The sequence below is a fragment of the Ochotona curzoniae genome, unplaced genomic scaffold (assembly GCF_017591425.1).
Source record: "Ochotona curzoniae isolate NIBS_2020 unplaced genomic scaffold, NIBS_Ocur_1.0 contig_1, whole genome shotgun sequence".
In the NCBI taxonomy this organism is placed as follows: domain Eukaryota; kingdom Metazoa; phylum Chordata; class Mammalia; order Lagomorpha; family Ochotonidae; genus Ochotona; species Ochotona curzoniae.
In genome coordinates, this window is record NW_024464918.1 from 15,057,726 (window position 1) to 15,073,296 (window position 15,571).

At 43.0% G+C, this 15,571-nt stretch overlaps 1 protein-coding gene across 3 annotated transcripts in view; it reads right to left on the minus strand.

Moving 5' to 3' along the window:
* Positions 1-15,571, minus strand: part of ITK (IL2 inducible T cell kinase) — a 59,059-nt gene that overhangs the window by 20,591 nt on the left and 22,897 nt on the right. For 2 of the 3 annotated variants that reach the window (XM_040990139.1, XM_040990079.1), the window contains 4 exons: positions 14,091-14,219; positions 10,112-10,152; positions 6,258-6,409; positions 3,056-3,121 (listed from right to left, as the gene is read on the minus strand). In XM_040990139.1, the coding sequence (XP_040846073.1) occupies positions 3,056-3,121; positions 6,258-6,409; positions 10,112-10,152; positions 14,091-14,219 (388 nt within the window). Of the gene's footprint in view, positions 1-3,055; positions 3,122-6,257; positions 6,410-10,078; positions 10,153-14,090; positions 14,220-15,571 lie in introns of all 3 variants that reach the window. The other variant, XM_040990008.1, reaches the window with a different exon arrangement.

Consider the following 15,571-nt stretch of genomic DNA (forward strand, 5'->3'; position numbering starts at 1 on the left):
TGGGAGAACGGAATGAAACTGCCAGTCTCAGCTTTGGCCTGGGCCAGTTTAAGCTGCACTTGGGAATGAACCAGTAGATGGAATCAACCTCTCTCTTCCTCTCTCTCTCTCTCACTGTATGTCTATTTACCTTTCAAATAAATAAGTATCTTTGATGGTGTCACCATCAGAGTGAGGTCTACCTGCATGTTTTATTGTCTGTTCTTTTCATTTTACAGAGAAGGTCCCATGTCCAAACCATCATAGGAGACCTGAATCAAATCAATTTACTAACATGCTTAGATTCTTAAGTGGTATATTCTGATGTTCTTCCATAGACTCCACATGAAACTCAGCAACATTAAAATGTTTAAGGATAAAAAGTCATCCCACTGCGCATCTTTTACATCCAGCCATACACTAAGTATCTGCATGTTTTCTTATGACTCATTTTATTCTCCAGCTGAGATTTCATAATCTGGAAAATGCAAACTGAGTCCATAGACTGGACTGTATGATGTAATGTTTTATTTTTAAAAAATGACAACTTACTTTTAAGTGGGGGAATATTTTAGGTGGGAGGTTATTTTTGGGGGGAGGGGCATTCTCCACCATTCCATACTTTTCCATTTTTCATCAGAAAAGTAAATTTGCTTCCTCAATCATAAACAGAGAGAGTCTGATTAAAAGCAAAAACAAGAACCCCTACTCTAGGAGTTTTCTAAAATAAAAAACCTATTTTTTCTACAAAGTCACTGATTATAAAAGGATAAATTTTATTGAAAAATATGTCACCTGTTTCAGTTCAAATGTTCCTGGACCTGACAAATCTTGTTTTAGCCAAGGAAAAGACTTGATTTATACAGACTTGGTCAAAGTGAATCTTCAGTTGAGAGACTTCAGAAAATGATATATCTTTACTACCGACAGTACGATTTTGTGGAAAATAATGACCATATTTGCACACATTAGATCTCTAAAGAGCTAATAAAAATTCTTGTGAGCTTTATTGTTCAGCCCACTTTTTTTTTCTGGTGAATACTTAAACATTTTTTAATGTTGGTAATTCCAAACTTACAAAAGTTACAAAACAGTATAAAATAACTCCCATGTATACTTCATGCAAATGAACAAATTATTAACATGCTGTACAAGTGCTTTACCACATTGTCTCTAGATAGAAAAGCATATAGTCTTTTTTCTTTTCTTCTGAACCATTTGAGTAGACTTTTGCTCCTAAAATACTTAAGTGTGTATTTCTTGGGCCACAAAATATGCCATTTTTATAATCACATAACTGTTACCAAATATCATATCATCAAAATTTAACATGTATACACTACTAATATCGATACTTCTTATAATGTGTCCTGTAACAAAAAAAAAAAAGAATATAGTATGATTCAGGATTCATTTGGGATTACAGATGCATTTAGTCCCATATCCCTAGAGTCTCCTTTAACACAGACCGCCTTCTGAAACTTTGGTGTCGTTCATGACAGGAACATTTCTGAATGATATAGACTGGTTATTTATGGGATGTCCCCCAATTTGGATTTATTTAATATATCCTCACAACTGAACTTAGGGTCAGGGTCTAGGGTCAGGGATAGTACAGAAATGATGCTTGTATCCTTCTTGGTGCACTGCATAAGCAGACATGGTATTTCTCTGTTGTGCATGGACATGAACCTGGGTCACTTGGCTCAGATCATGGCAATACTTTGAGACTGTTCACGTAATGGCATCACCTGCTCACCTCCTTTCTGTGATGATCACTGATGATTTTCACCTCAATCAGCCAAAGCTTTGGGCTGGAAATGGTGATTGTTTTAACATTACATTCATTTCTTGGCATTCTATTGTAAGAAAGAACACTCATGTATTTACTTAGCTAACTATTTATTCTAGATTCTTATTTTGTTCAAAGGGTTATAATCCATTATTGTCCTTCTTTACCTTGCTACTAAGATTGTCCCAATTTTGTCAGGGGCAGATTTTTAAAGTTGACTTTTGTGCCCATTTGACATGGACATGTCGTTCAAACAAAGCTTTCTCTTACTCCGTGATGTAACAAGTGTTCTAAGCCCATCTTGTTCTTTCCATGCCTAACCCCAGGATTTGCAAACCATTTTTTTCGGAAGTCCTGGTTCTTTTTAATGCCAACTTTTATTTTAGACCCCTGATCTGGGTGGGTGATCTGTTCTTTGTTATACAGTGTGCTTGCTTCCGAGCTTTCAGCTCCTGTGTAGGACATGGTGAGTACTTGGTGCTCACAACTGAATTTCTTAACCATTCTGTAGTTCCATCAAAATGTGCTAGCTGGGCCCAGCGCGGTATCCTAGCGGCTAAGGTGCTTGCCTTGAATGCACCAGGATCCCACATGGATGCCAGTTATAACCCAGGCGGTTCTGCTTTCCATTCAGCTCCCTGCTTGTGGCCTGGGAAAGCAGTCAAGGACAACCCAAAACCTTGGGACTCTGCACCCATGTGGGAGATCTGCAAGAGGCTCCTGGCTTTAGATTGGTACAGCTCCAGCCCTTGTGGCCGCTTGGAGAATGAATCAATGGAAGGAAGATCTTCTCTGCATATCTAACTTTTCAATAAAAATCAAATAAATCTTTAAAAAAAAAACCCAAATGTGTCAACTTCCTTTAAATGGAAACTTTGAAAGAAATGCAATCAAAACAAATATCAAATATCCATTATTCATTATTTTGGTATTTGAAGCATTGTATGAAATCATGTTTTAAGCCTGTTTTGTGTCTGATCCTAAGCTAATAGTTTTTTTTCAAGTAAGACACATTTCCCTGCCTCTACAGAACCGTTCTTATCTACCGCAGCTGCTGAGCACCTGAAGACCATGCCTTTAAAGGGGCAGGTGTGCACAGACACTTGGCTCCTCCCCCCACACAGGCTGCATGCTCACTGTTATTTAGAGACCAGGGTATGGGAGAGAAGAAAGTGGGTCAAGAAAAGGGAACATCTGGTATTTTTGTAGTCAAGCCTTACTTTCCTGCTAATCTAGGAGGATTACTTATGATCATAGCTTTCAAAAACAAATAAAATAGCTTACTCATGAGTTTCCAGGTTATTTGGAGATTTTTCCACCAGATAACTGCTCGGTACATATCCTTCATGCCTGTTAAAAGGAAAATGAGTGTGTAGGTTAATATGGAACTAATTTTTACATTTTTCTTTATAGCTTTAATCCATTTAAGTGTCATTTAAAGAGCCTCAAATCATTTGGCTTTTGTGGTGAGATCTAGCAAAGTTTAAGATTTAAAAAACTGGTAAAAACAACAACAAGCTGTCCGTGAAAGGCAGTGGATGTCAACAAGCTGTCCGTGAAAAACATGAAAACAAATAAGAATGCTGCTTTACTTCAGCAGTTCAGCTTACGCTTTCCCTCATTGTGAAATTTCCCCTACTGGAAAAAAAGTTTTATGTTCAGCCTCCATTTTCTGTAAGTAAATATCTTTTGTGTGCATGATAATCACTATTTTTCCACTTCTGTGCTTATTTCATAGTTAGAAAGCCAAAAGAATTAAGATATAAAAGATGAAAACCAATGGCAAGTTCTAAGAGATAAGATCACAGTTGGAGCTACAAACTTTAATAAAAATTTAAAATTTATTTTGAAAAGGAAAGAGACAAGGAAAAGAGTAAGGCCCCCATACAATGCTTCATCACCACCCCATCTCCCAACCCCTTATTGCCCACAGTGGTCCCTGGAGCTGCGTTGGGAACTGGAAGCTCACTCAGTCCAGGTCTCTGTGTGGGTGGCAGGGATCCAGTGACTTGAGTCATCTCCCAGGTTGACCTTGGAAGGAAGCTGGAGTCAGGAATTGGAGCAGGAAATCAAAGCCAGGCGCTCCAGTGGGGGAGGCAGGCATCCCTTATCCCTGCTCCTACAGAACACCTATCTGAGCTTCTTCAGATAGCAATGGCATCAATGTGAGAAGGAAGGTTAAAGTTAGGCTGGATAGGGAGGTCGAACTAATGACTGCATAAAAAGTTTGATAAATTATTAAGACGATGGCAATTTATATTTTTGTAGTTTGTAGTTTTCCTGAGTGCTCTCACATTCACTATCTCATTTAAAACCACGAGGTATGGGAAGATTCCCTTCCACTCTCTGGACGTCTGGCTCTGTAACTCCAAAATGAGGGGAAGCCAGGAGACTAATTCCGACGATACGTAAAATCCTACCCTACTCTGCCAGATCACAGGTGGATACTTATTTGTTTCTCACTTCTCGTTCTAGAAAGCATTGTGATTTATAAAACAATATCAATTCTCAATCTCGTGATTCTTTTTAATGGGAAATACATAATCTGTGCCATGAAGATGTATTAAGGAGTGAAGGAATCAGGACTAAAAAATATCAGTGGCAGACACGGCTATCAGTCATGGCACACTCTCTGAGAACTGGACATCCAGATGCAGAATCAGCCTTAACACAACACTCAGGGCATTGTGTTCATTCATTACTGATGAAAGTCAGCTTATTCTGGCACTGGTCATTCTTTCTGCTATTTCCCTTTTGGAAATTTATCTTAACTGAATTTTGTTTCTTCCTTGCCACACAACATATTCATAATTTTGTGAACAGACCAAATCATAATTATCCTTTCGAATGGACTAGTGTTTGGCAGCTGAGTCATCTGTGCAGATGATGGTAATTTTTATCGGTTTGATGCGGATATGCAGAAATCATAAAGTTCTTTAGCATCTCACTGACTGTCCCAAGAATGGGAGACAGAAAATTGATGCCGTCATGCGCAACTCACAGATAAGCACACACGTGGTCATGTGAGACAAGAGGCGCTGACTCCAAAGTCCAGGTCCTCTGTCTTCCTGTCCTGATTGCAGCTTCTTTCCAAGGCCAACCTGGGAGATGGTGCAAGTGGCTGGACTTAACAGGTACTCGGACATAGGATTCCAGGTACCACCAGGAGGCTTGCTGCAGAACTGATCAGTTTCTAAGTCAGGCAATCCCTTAGGCCCAGGCAGTCTGGAATCTGTTCCTGGTTTGTACCTCCTCATAGCAGGCTCAAAAAAATAAATAAATGAATAAATGAATAAATAAATAAATAAAGTGAGAGGACCAGCCTTGTTCACTTCCTTGCCAACTTATCTTAGAGAAGGACTCATTAAATAGATTTTTTTCATTCAAAAATCCCATAGGGGACAATTAGCATTTGTGTAACTTTCATTCAGGAGTCATTTGTGTGGCTAGTTCAAAGACTGTAATATAACCAAAGCTTCAGCATTTTTTCTGATGTTTCTTAGCATAGTCACCAATCTGTACCATCTCTACGTTTTTCACTAAATTTAAGCATTACATAATGGGATGCTCTTCATCGCCACTTAAACACTTAATAATGAGGTCAGCTTTGTGGCATGGCAGATAAACTCTAGCTTTACATACCTGATTCCATGTTCATAGTGCCTAGTCAGGCACTTTTTCATGCCTTTTTTTTTTAAAAAAAGATTAATTTATTTTTATTTGAAAGGAAGACTGACAGAGAGAAGGAGAGACCAAGAGAGAAAGGTGTTCCATTTGCTGGCCACAAATGGCTGCACTGGCTGGAACTGAGCTGATCCAAAGCCAGGATCAGCTTCTTCTGGTTCTCCCACATGGGCACATCCATTCTCCACTGTCTTCCCAGGCTATAAGCAAGAAACTAGATCAGAAGTGAAGTTCCTGGGACTAGAACTGGCCCCAAAAGGGATGCTGGTTCTTGAAAGTGGAGGATTAGCCTGTTGAATCACACTGCTGGTCTCTGTTTCATGTTTCTGATCCAGTCTTATGCCAATGCGCCTGGGAGGCAGAAGACAAGGACCTAAGTACTTGGGTTCCTGCCGATAAGACAGATTCAGATAGAGTTTCTATTTCTTGGCTTTGGCCTGGCTCAGGCCTGAGTGTGCAGGCATTTGGGATCTCTTACTGTCACTCTGCATTTCAAATAAACAATTATTTTAAGGCAGTCAAGAACAACAGTGCTTCAGAGGACACACTGCTAATTTCCTGAGATCTAGAGGACACTGGGAAAATCCAGGGTGTTTTTAGATGCATCGGCCCAACCTCACAGGTGACTGCCTCCTATTCATTAATGGGAAGAGGAAAGACCCCCTACTTCCTTCTCCTGTCTCTAATCTCCTTTCCTAATTCAGAGTGAAGACAGGCTGAAGCAGAGGGGGCAAATCATTTCAAAGTTCTTTGTTCCTAGCACACTTCAAACACTGGGACAGCAACCACAAAGATGCCTTACCCATTCCTGTCCTGAACTCTCCACCAGTGAATCTCGGAGCTGTCCATCAGGTAATACTCCTCATTCCGTTGCAATGCAAGCTCCTGAGGGTCATTTGTTTGGTAGTCATACAGGGCAATAACCAGGGTTTCCTCAGCTTCCCGAAGGGACCTCTGCAGAGTAGAGATGACAAAGCAAGCAAAGACGTAAAAAATTAGGTACAATATGAGCCAAGGTCCACAAATCCTTGAGCTGTAACTTCCTCCCAGATCTGAGCACAATGAAGCATTTGGTGGCATGAAAGCATCAAAGCTTAAAATAAAACAAAAACAAAGTAAAACAGAACAAGACAAAAATACAAAAGACTAGGCATACTGATTTGGGTCCATATTAAAATTTAGTGTAGACATTTATGGAGCTTGTGAAGTCTTTTGGGTACCATAGAAAAGAGTCAGTGGGCCTTAGGTTTTTACCATGTAATCTAGGGAGAGAATAACTTTGTTCAGATCCAGTAAAAGAAAGCTATGGCATGGCATTCACCTTAATATAGGCCCAACTCATTGACCAATCCCTAAGAAGAAGAGAATCCAAAAGCGTTTTCAAGTTATGGAGTTATCTTCCCGCAGGGCCATGCTGGACAGGCATGGTGGTGTTCAGAATATTACAAAGTTGGAGGTTTGCTCCAGGCATTCAGTGGGCAACAGCTAAGGATGTAAAATGCTCTGCAGTATTTTATATCCTGCACAGAATTCTTTATTTATTTGAGAGGTAGAAAGAGAAAAACAGAGGAAGAGAATGTTGCCATTGAGTAGTTTAGTTCCCCAATGCCTGCAGCTGCTGGATTTGGTTAGATTGAAGCCAGGAGCAGGAATCCAATCCAAGGTCCACAGGTGGATGGCAAGTTGCTGTGACTTGGCCCAGTTCTAATGAGCCTGAACCCTTGTGAGAGACACAGATGAAGCTCCTGGATCCAGTGTGGCCCAGCCCTGGTCGTTGTGGCCCTTTTGAAGGTGAATCAGCATTCTGGTTTGTATCTTGGCTGCTCCACTTCCCATCCAGCTCCCTGCTTGTGGCCTGGGAAAGCAGTTGAGGGCAGTGTAAAGCCTTGGGGCCCTGAACACACGTGGGAGATCTGGAAGAAGTTCCTGGCTCCTGGCTTTGGATCAGCTCAGCTCTGGCTGTTGTGGCCACTTGGGGAGTGAACCAGTGAGTGGAAGATCTTTGTCTCTCCTTCTCTCTATAAATCTGACTCTCCAATAAAAAAAAAATCATTTTTAAAAAAGAAAAAGAAAGTAAACCAACAGGTAGAAGAACTCTTTTTGTCTCTACCATTCTCTCTCAGTAATTTAGCCTTAAAAATCCTTTTAAAAATATTAAAAATCTCACCATTATCTCACATAAACTATTTTTTATTTTCTTTTTAAATATTATAATTAGAGCACTTAATTCTTTTAAAAGACATATTAACGTATAATTTACAAACTCCTTTCAGGATAACAAATGGAAATTTACCTAACATTTGTCATTGAAAGGGAGCACTGGTCTGACAGACCTGGGTCTGGCAGTTCACCAGCTAAGTCTGTGGGCTTAAGAAGGATAGCTTGGGGGCTAAGGTGGTAAGGTGGAGGAATGGGGTGGAGAAAGGCCCCATATCCTGGCCACTCTGCTGCAGGCCTCAGAACAGTCCTGACCCAGCAGGGCAGAGCTCCAGTGGGCTTAGAGGGGATTCATAGAGAGCCTGGAGCACAGGGGCAGGCACAGGGAGCCTTCATAGGAAGCCAGGGTATAAGCAGACATTCCTGAGTGAGGCCATAGGAGTCACTGTAGGCAGACACTTGTGAGGGTCAAAGTCAAGCACTCTGGCTTGACTAGGAGGGTTCTTGACTGAGATTCCTGGGTGTAGCGAAACCAAGAGAAAGGGGGACTTCCGTATGAACTATGACCACATTGGCCATGCCTGGGCCTGTCCCTGACTTTGACCATTGATGTTTAAACAAAAACAGCCACCACGCTTTTCACAGAAAGCTCTTGAGCCCGAAAACCCAATTTTCCTAAACACTCATCAAGGATGTCATTTCCCCACATGAATGAGTTGCGGTGGTTCAAAGAAACAGATATGTGCAATGGGTTTAGATATCTGAAGGAAGCTAGAGCAATGGCTAAAGCCCCAGTGGCTAGAATGCCCTGGGCAGTATTGGGAGGGTTCTCCCAAGAAGTCTGGACTTAGTCAAGAGATTGAGTTCAAGGAGAGAATAACTTTCACCTCATTGCTATGTAAAATGAGGCCAGGGCAGAGTGACTGTAAATGAGCAAATGAGAGGTGTTGGTTTCCAAGGGATGGTGCAGGGAGAGCTGCCTGCACCTGGACCATGTGGGACTCTGAACCCTGTCTTCAAGGAAGGTGCTAAAATAGCATCTGGAAGTTCAGTGCAAGAAAAGCAGAGACATTTTATCTCCTGGGACAGTTAAAGACATTCATTTGTTACAGTGAGAGAATAAGCTGGTGACAGATCTAAATTCCAGCCCATAACGAATAAAAGGAAATGGGCCCAAGCCTGGGAGGGTGCAGCATTTCCTTCATGAGGAGGCTGCCTGTTTTGAAAATAAAATAACATTGCCAGGAGGGAGAAATGCAAAGCTCATTTTTAAGGAATAAACTTAAGCAATTCAGTAGGTTCTGTAATAAGAGGCAGGTACCTGAAGCTACTGGTTTTTATATGACCGTAGGGAGAGGGCTCATCTTCGCTATCCCAATCTTTTCTCATCTCCTAAACAGAAGGAGCGTCTGCAGAGTAGCTCACATATCATGTAAGTCTGGCAAGTCAGCACACTATTAGACATGCGATTCTCACACCTCAGTGCACCTCAAAATCACCTGGAACATTAACCAAATGCAGATCACTGGGCCTGTTCCACAGAATTTTAGATGCAATAGATCTGGTTAGGACCTAAGAATCTGCATTTCTAAGGTGCTCCTACAGGATCTGATGCTGTTAACCTATGGACTATGCTTTGAGAATCACTTCATGAGTTAAAAACCACTATGCCAGAAACCCCACATTCCTGCTAAGTTAAGTTGATGAGTAGACTCGGGAAAGCCCCAAGACCTCTCTTGGGACTCAATCTCCCAGCTTCAAAATGAAAGTGGAACTGTAACTTTCTGAGGTGGGTGGAACAGATAGCACATTTTTAAAATAGAGAGTGCAAACATGGGAATGCTTTGAAATACATATAATATTACTAAAATTATGTTTCCAATATGTTAAAATGTCAAGATACAAATAAAGTACATGATTTCACATAGTTGTGAGCTATTGCTATACTCCAAAGTGGCTGGACACAGAATTGGTTATCTGTGTTTTCTGAGTGAATGAAATGTGGAAGAAGAGAAGCTATTGAGCTTAGCAGTGAAGACATCAAGTCAGACACCTCTGTCTCACATCAGGCTCTGGCCCCTGACTCTGTCTTCTAGCCCGGTTACATTTTGGGAGGCAGCAGTGAGAGATCACGTGGATGGGTCCCTGCTACCCTTGTGGGAGCCTTGGATTGAGTTCTTGACTCTTGGTCTGTTCCCGTGATGGCTATGTGGGCATTTAGGGAGTGAAACAATGGACAGCAGTAGATGGACATTCTCCTGTCTCTGTCTCTCAGAATTAAAGGCATTAAAAAGCAGCATAGCGTTTTTAGATAAGAAGTCTTCTAGGTGGACAGATCACAGGACAAGTTCAGGCCCAGTGAAGCTGATCACGGAGGACTGTTCTTTCCAGCCAGGGCTTGGAAGCTTGGAGCAGACAGGAAAATGCAGGTGGGAACTTCCCAAGCAAGCTGCCAGCGCCATGAACCCAAGTGTGCCTGGAGTTCCAGCTCTCACTCACCCTGTTGTCCTCGGGAGTAGGAGGAAGAGGTTTCTTCGAGGCTGAAACAGGAAAAGCAAGAAAAGATGAGCAGGAAACCCAAAGGGCCCCAACAGAGATTGGGAGCTTTTCGGAGAAATGTGGTCCCAGAAAAAAAAGGGGATCTGGGCGAGCCAACAAGACCCACAGCAGCCACAGTCAGCCTTGCCAGAACCTGTCTTTGTTTTCTTTCAGCTGCTGATTCTCAAATCCCCTTTCTAGAAGACTTCTGGGACCCTGGAAGTCATTCTTCGGGGCCTCCTCCTTTGGTATTCCCAGGAAAAGTCTGATAGAGGTGGTTAGACCGGGAACTTCCTTGTTGGTACCAGATCTTTCAGGGCTGCATCTGCACCTGCTAAACCCAGCAGTGGGAAGTGGTAACCCAGGGGACAGTGACTCAGTGTCCTGAAGCTGCCGAGGGTTTGAGGAAGGGATGGTAATGTGGGTCATCTCTGGAGCCCCTTTCTGGTTGCAGAAAGGGATCTGTCCAGAGGTTCTTGTCCCCTACCTCCAAATTATCTCTCCCATTAGCTGCCCTCTTCTAATCTCTGTCTCTGCTTTTTTGGGTCTACATCTTCTTCCCTTGCTTGTCTTTTTCCCTTTTCCTATTTGGTCCTCTTTCCCCTTTTCTCTCTTCTTCTTTTCATCTTCTCATCTTCACAATAGTTATCCTTTGGGGCACTGCAAGGCTAGGCCTTAGTCAATGGACAGAAATGCATCTGTGTTTAGGGGCATGTATGTGGGGTAGGAGGCAGCTCAATATGAAGATTCTTGAATTATCAGGGTTCAGAAGGGAACGGAATGCAAAGGTAGGTGGTGAGATCCTTGTCTTGGTGAGAGGTTGAATTTAAATGGCCTGGGCCAGAGAAACATTAGAGGAGATCCACACCTTGATGGTGGAGCCCAGCCCTGTACTCCCCTTCAGCAAGGACAGGCTGGGCTATTGACCCGTGTATGTCATTAATAGAAAAGAACTTCAGTGTATGTGATGGCCAGTATGGTTCCGATCTGGAAGTCAATTTGGACATAGGAGAATGACATGTTCTCCTCACTCCACTTGCACCAACTCCACCCACAGGAGCCTTGTGTCCCTGAGTCCCTTCCAGCCTTGGACATCCTGTGACTGGGGTCTTTTCTTCCTCTGGCCTTCTCTTCCATTTCTCCTTTTCCTTCTCTGTGGTGCTGCTACATAATGAGATCGTGGCCACTTTTAGTTACAGAAATGGGTGTTGCTTTGGATTAGGCACAGTGGCACTCGTTTTTACACAACCCTTTCTGCTGCTTCCCAGACACATGCACACACACACACACACACACACACACACACACACACACACACACACCCTTAGGTTCCTTCTTCCACAAATCAGGAGGTCTAGTAGAAACATTCATTGTTAAGAATTCACTGAATTCCGGCAATTGCACTAAGAGTTTTCCACAATCCCCAGTGATTCTTCTAACAGTCCCACAAAGTAACTGCATGTCATCATTAGTCCAATTTTATGGATACAGGAACTGAGTTGGATTCAGAGAGCTAAATCAATATATGAAGTCACACAGCAAGGTATTGGGATTAGACTCTTCTCAGACTTTCTTTTTTAACTATACAGAGACCTGCCTTGTCAAAGTATCCGTTGCCAGGAATCTCACAATCCTTAACTCCAGGCAGATGACCATGTGCTGTGTTTACAAAATGCAGTGAGTTTCTTGTAAGCTTTGCTCTCAATTTTGTCCAAACTATGATGCATGTGGTTGCTGATCCAATTCAGGAAAAGGCAGAGCAGGAGATGACAGGAGGGGTGGGAGCAGTGTTTTGTAATGCTGATCACTAGCAGAGAGGCTGCACAGTGCATTCCCAGAGCTGAGAGTGGTTAGGCCCCAGGATCTTAAGGGGAGGAGTTTCACATGGGCATCCCTCCTCTGGCATGGTTCTGGTGAGTCATTCAGATGCTCCTGGACAATGCCCCAGTGACATGTCCATCACTCAGAAGAAGTGAAGACTGCTGAGGAACAGCTAAGACATATGTCGTGAAAAATAAGCATAGGAAACATAGATTCCCAGAGCTTCAGGCTGGAAAGGGGGCTTAGGAGTGATCTCATCTTAGGCCCCCTAAGTCATCCCACACCATTTGAGAGCCTGGGATGTTAAGGCCCTGGCTGGCCACAGCAAATGCTGGCAGGTAGGTAGATGTTTGGCTTTGGAAAGGGCCATCACCTTTAATGCAGTGGATTCAACACACACTAATCCTTCTTCGTCTTTTTTCATAAATACATGCCTTCAGAGTAGAGCCAGCAGGGACAAAGGGTGGACTCAATGCCTTCTAAAATGATGGTTCTTCCTCTGAGCCAACAGCCTGATAATGTTGAAGGCCTTTTTTTCCCCCAAGGTGCAAGGTGAGAAGTGGTGGCTTTTAAAGTGGTACAAGCAGGGGCTATGACTCAGGAAGCCACAAAAAAATCCCACCCATGTGCTACATCCGCTCTGGGTTGTCAATCCGAGGTATTCAGTTTTAGTGTAATAACAATATTGCCAGAGGTAGAACAGAAAGTATGGTAAGAAAGGTTGAGAAGAGAGGAAAATAAAAAGTGATTCACAGAGGTCACCATTCCTGTTCCAGGATGGAGCTTGCAGAGCACTTCCTGCTGTGGCCCTTGAGCGCACAGAATTGTTCAAGGCCACCCTCTTGTTTGCTTGTTACTGGCACACCACATAGTCCAGAAGAACAAATAACATCCATGAAAGTATATGAGTGGATGAGTGGAGTCTAGCCTTATTGGAGAATCAGGGTTCTAAGATCATCATTTAAAGTTGAGTTGTAGAGCTGCAGTCCAATCTCTAGTGTCAGAATCCAAAAATAACTTCCCATTTGATCCATGACCTCCTTTCCTATGAAGTTGCAGAGGTCAAGGTCAAGTTGAAAGTGAAGGCTGGGAGAAGCCAAGAGAGTATATTAGGTTTCTTTTCTTCCTCCCAAGTATAGAGCTTTATCTGTGCAATTAAGCACATGGATGAAGTGGTATCATTGTGATAAATACACTCATGTACCTCTTCAGGCTTTCTCCCTAAAACTTGAGTGAAGTACCTCATGCTATTCAAATTTCTAACACAATAGTACTTCCTACACTGTACTGTGCGTACACAGCTCCAGGGGATTTTGCTAAAATGAATATTCTGCTCCAGTAGATCTGTGGAGGAGCCAGAGTTTGCATGTCTAACCAGCTCCTGAGTAAGTGATGGTGATGCTATTGCCTACGGATCACACTTTTTGTAACCAGTAACTATCTGGCTTTTTTTTTTTTTCAGACACTGGGGAATTCCACACCTTCATTCAGCTCCTTCCACTCACTGGATTCTGCCCCTGAATAGTCACCCATCTACCCCACCAAATGTACTCAAGTGTTATTCCCTTTCACTCCACCCCCCACCCCTCGCCTCCAGGTATACTTTGAAAAAATAACCAAAAAACAGGAGACCAATTTTCCTGGGAGAATGGCTTAAGCATGTGGGGAGGACTGGACTGGGGACTCTGTCCAGAGGGATGAACTCCGGAAAACACTTGGCCCTGCAATGGCCCTGCCTCGAAGCCTCCCCAAGCCTGTGCCCTTCCAGGAAGTGCAGCCTGGATCCCCACTGCTGTCCAGTCTGGAGTTTTGTGAGGAAAGCCGCTGCTTTCAGCAGGGCCTAAGAGGCCTGGGCCTACAGGGTCTCACTGCTCCAACCCGAGAAGCCTCCAGAATCCAAAATTCCTAAGTGCCCAGAACCGCTTCGTGCTCAGGAACACCAGGAAGCGCCAGCTGTGGGAGATGAAAAAGTACCAACAGATTTGTAATCAAGACAAATGATTCCCCTCTGAAAATTCTGAAGATGTAGAACTTTGCACTCAAACTCTGATGGCTCTGATGATGGGGAGCTCCGTTACAGCCATCACTTAGAGAAGACAGGGAGTTTTTAGGCTCTTACCGTTCTTGGTTGGATCATACTGGGCACAGCCCACTGCAAGTTTCTCCAGCTGAGAACAGCATCTCCACCTCCCGTCCATCCAGAAGTTAGGGTGATATTTGGACACCAAATTGTTATTATTCCTCGTTTCTGAAAAGGGTGGGCACCAGCAGAAGTTATTTTCAGATTTGTCTATCAAGTGCCACCAATTTGGTAAGTTCCTGGGGTAGGACTTCACTGTATGAATGTTATTCTAAAATAGCCCGTAAAAGCCTTTACCTGGACATGTGAACTTACTGTTGTGTTGACTGGGGAAATGTAAGTCAGATTCGGGAATCAGCACATCTCTGTGCCCGTCTGACCCTACCTCAGTTTGCTGAGTATACTTGGGTTGAACAAATCCTTCCCTGAGTCTCAGTCTCCCCTGCTATGTAATGAGGTTGTTAGCTTGGATCAATGAGTTCCACAGGAAAACAGGGAAAGGAAGTGGGAGAAGTTCCTGCCTTTTCAGCTCTCCCACTTTGACCACAGTAACTTTGCTTTTATCCCTTCTGTACATGTGGCTCGGAAGATGGGTAGAGGTTTTGGCATGAAAAAGGGCTCTGCTACTTACAGTCTAAAAATTGCAGCACTAGACAGTTAATCTCTAGCATCAAAATATGTGTCAAATTCCTTCAGAGGGAGAAGGGGTCCTTTAGATCATTTTTGCCTTGTATTTGCTCCATGTCCAGTGACTAGACACTGTGCCCAGCATCCCATTGTCTAGGTATGTCCAACAGTTTCATTGGGAGTCCATCTTTGATTTGGAAGTAGGGATGCATACTGTATTGTATCTTCACATCTGGATATGATAGTCTCTATTATACCATCACTATACATTCCCTTATATGAGAAGCCACGAAACAAAGTCAATAATAGGTATGAAGTTAAAACAAAAAATTTACAGCACTATGGAGTTGAAAAACATTCCACTGAATAACCAATGCATGGGTAAAGAAAACACAAAAGCCTCTTGGATAAAATGATGCCACCGTGCAATCCTGAGTCAATGATAGATTTGACAAGATAAAAGAAACTATTCAGAAGAAATGAAAATGAAAACAAAAACATCAAAACACATGGGATGCAGCAAAAACAGGATGGAAAGGGTTCTGTTGGCCAAGAGCAAAAATCAAGCATATTGTAAAGGCATTGCAATATAGTCCTTTAAAATGGAGCATTCAGGGGCTAGCACCATGGCACAAACCATAGGCTAAACCTCAGCCTGGGCCACCAGTATCCTACATAGGCACTGGCTCGGATCCTAAGTGCTCCACTTCTCATTCAGCATCCAGCTCACTGCTTGTGACCTGAGAAAGCAGTGGATGATGATTCAAGTTCTTGGGACTCTGCACTCACAAGTGAGACCCGGAGGAAGCTCCTGTCTCCTACTTCTGGACCGGCCCAGCTCCAGTTGCTGCACCTATTTAGGGAGTGAACCACTGGATATAGGACCTCTCTTT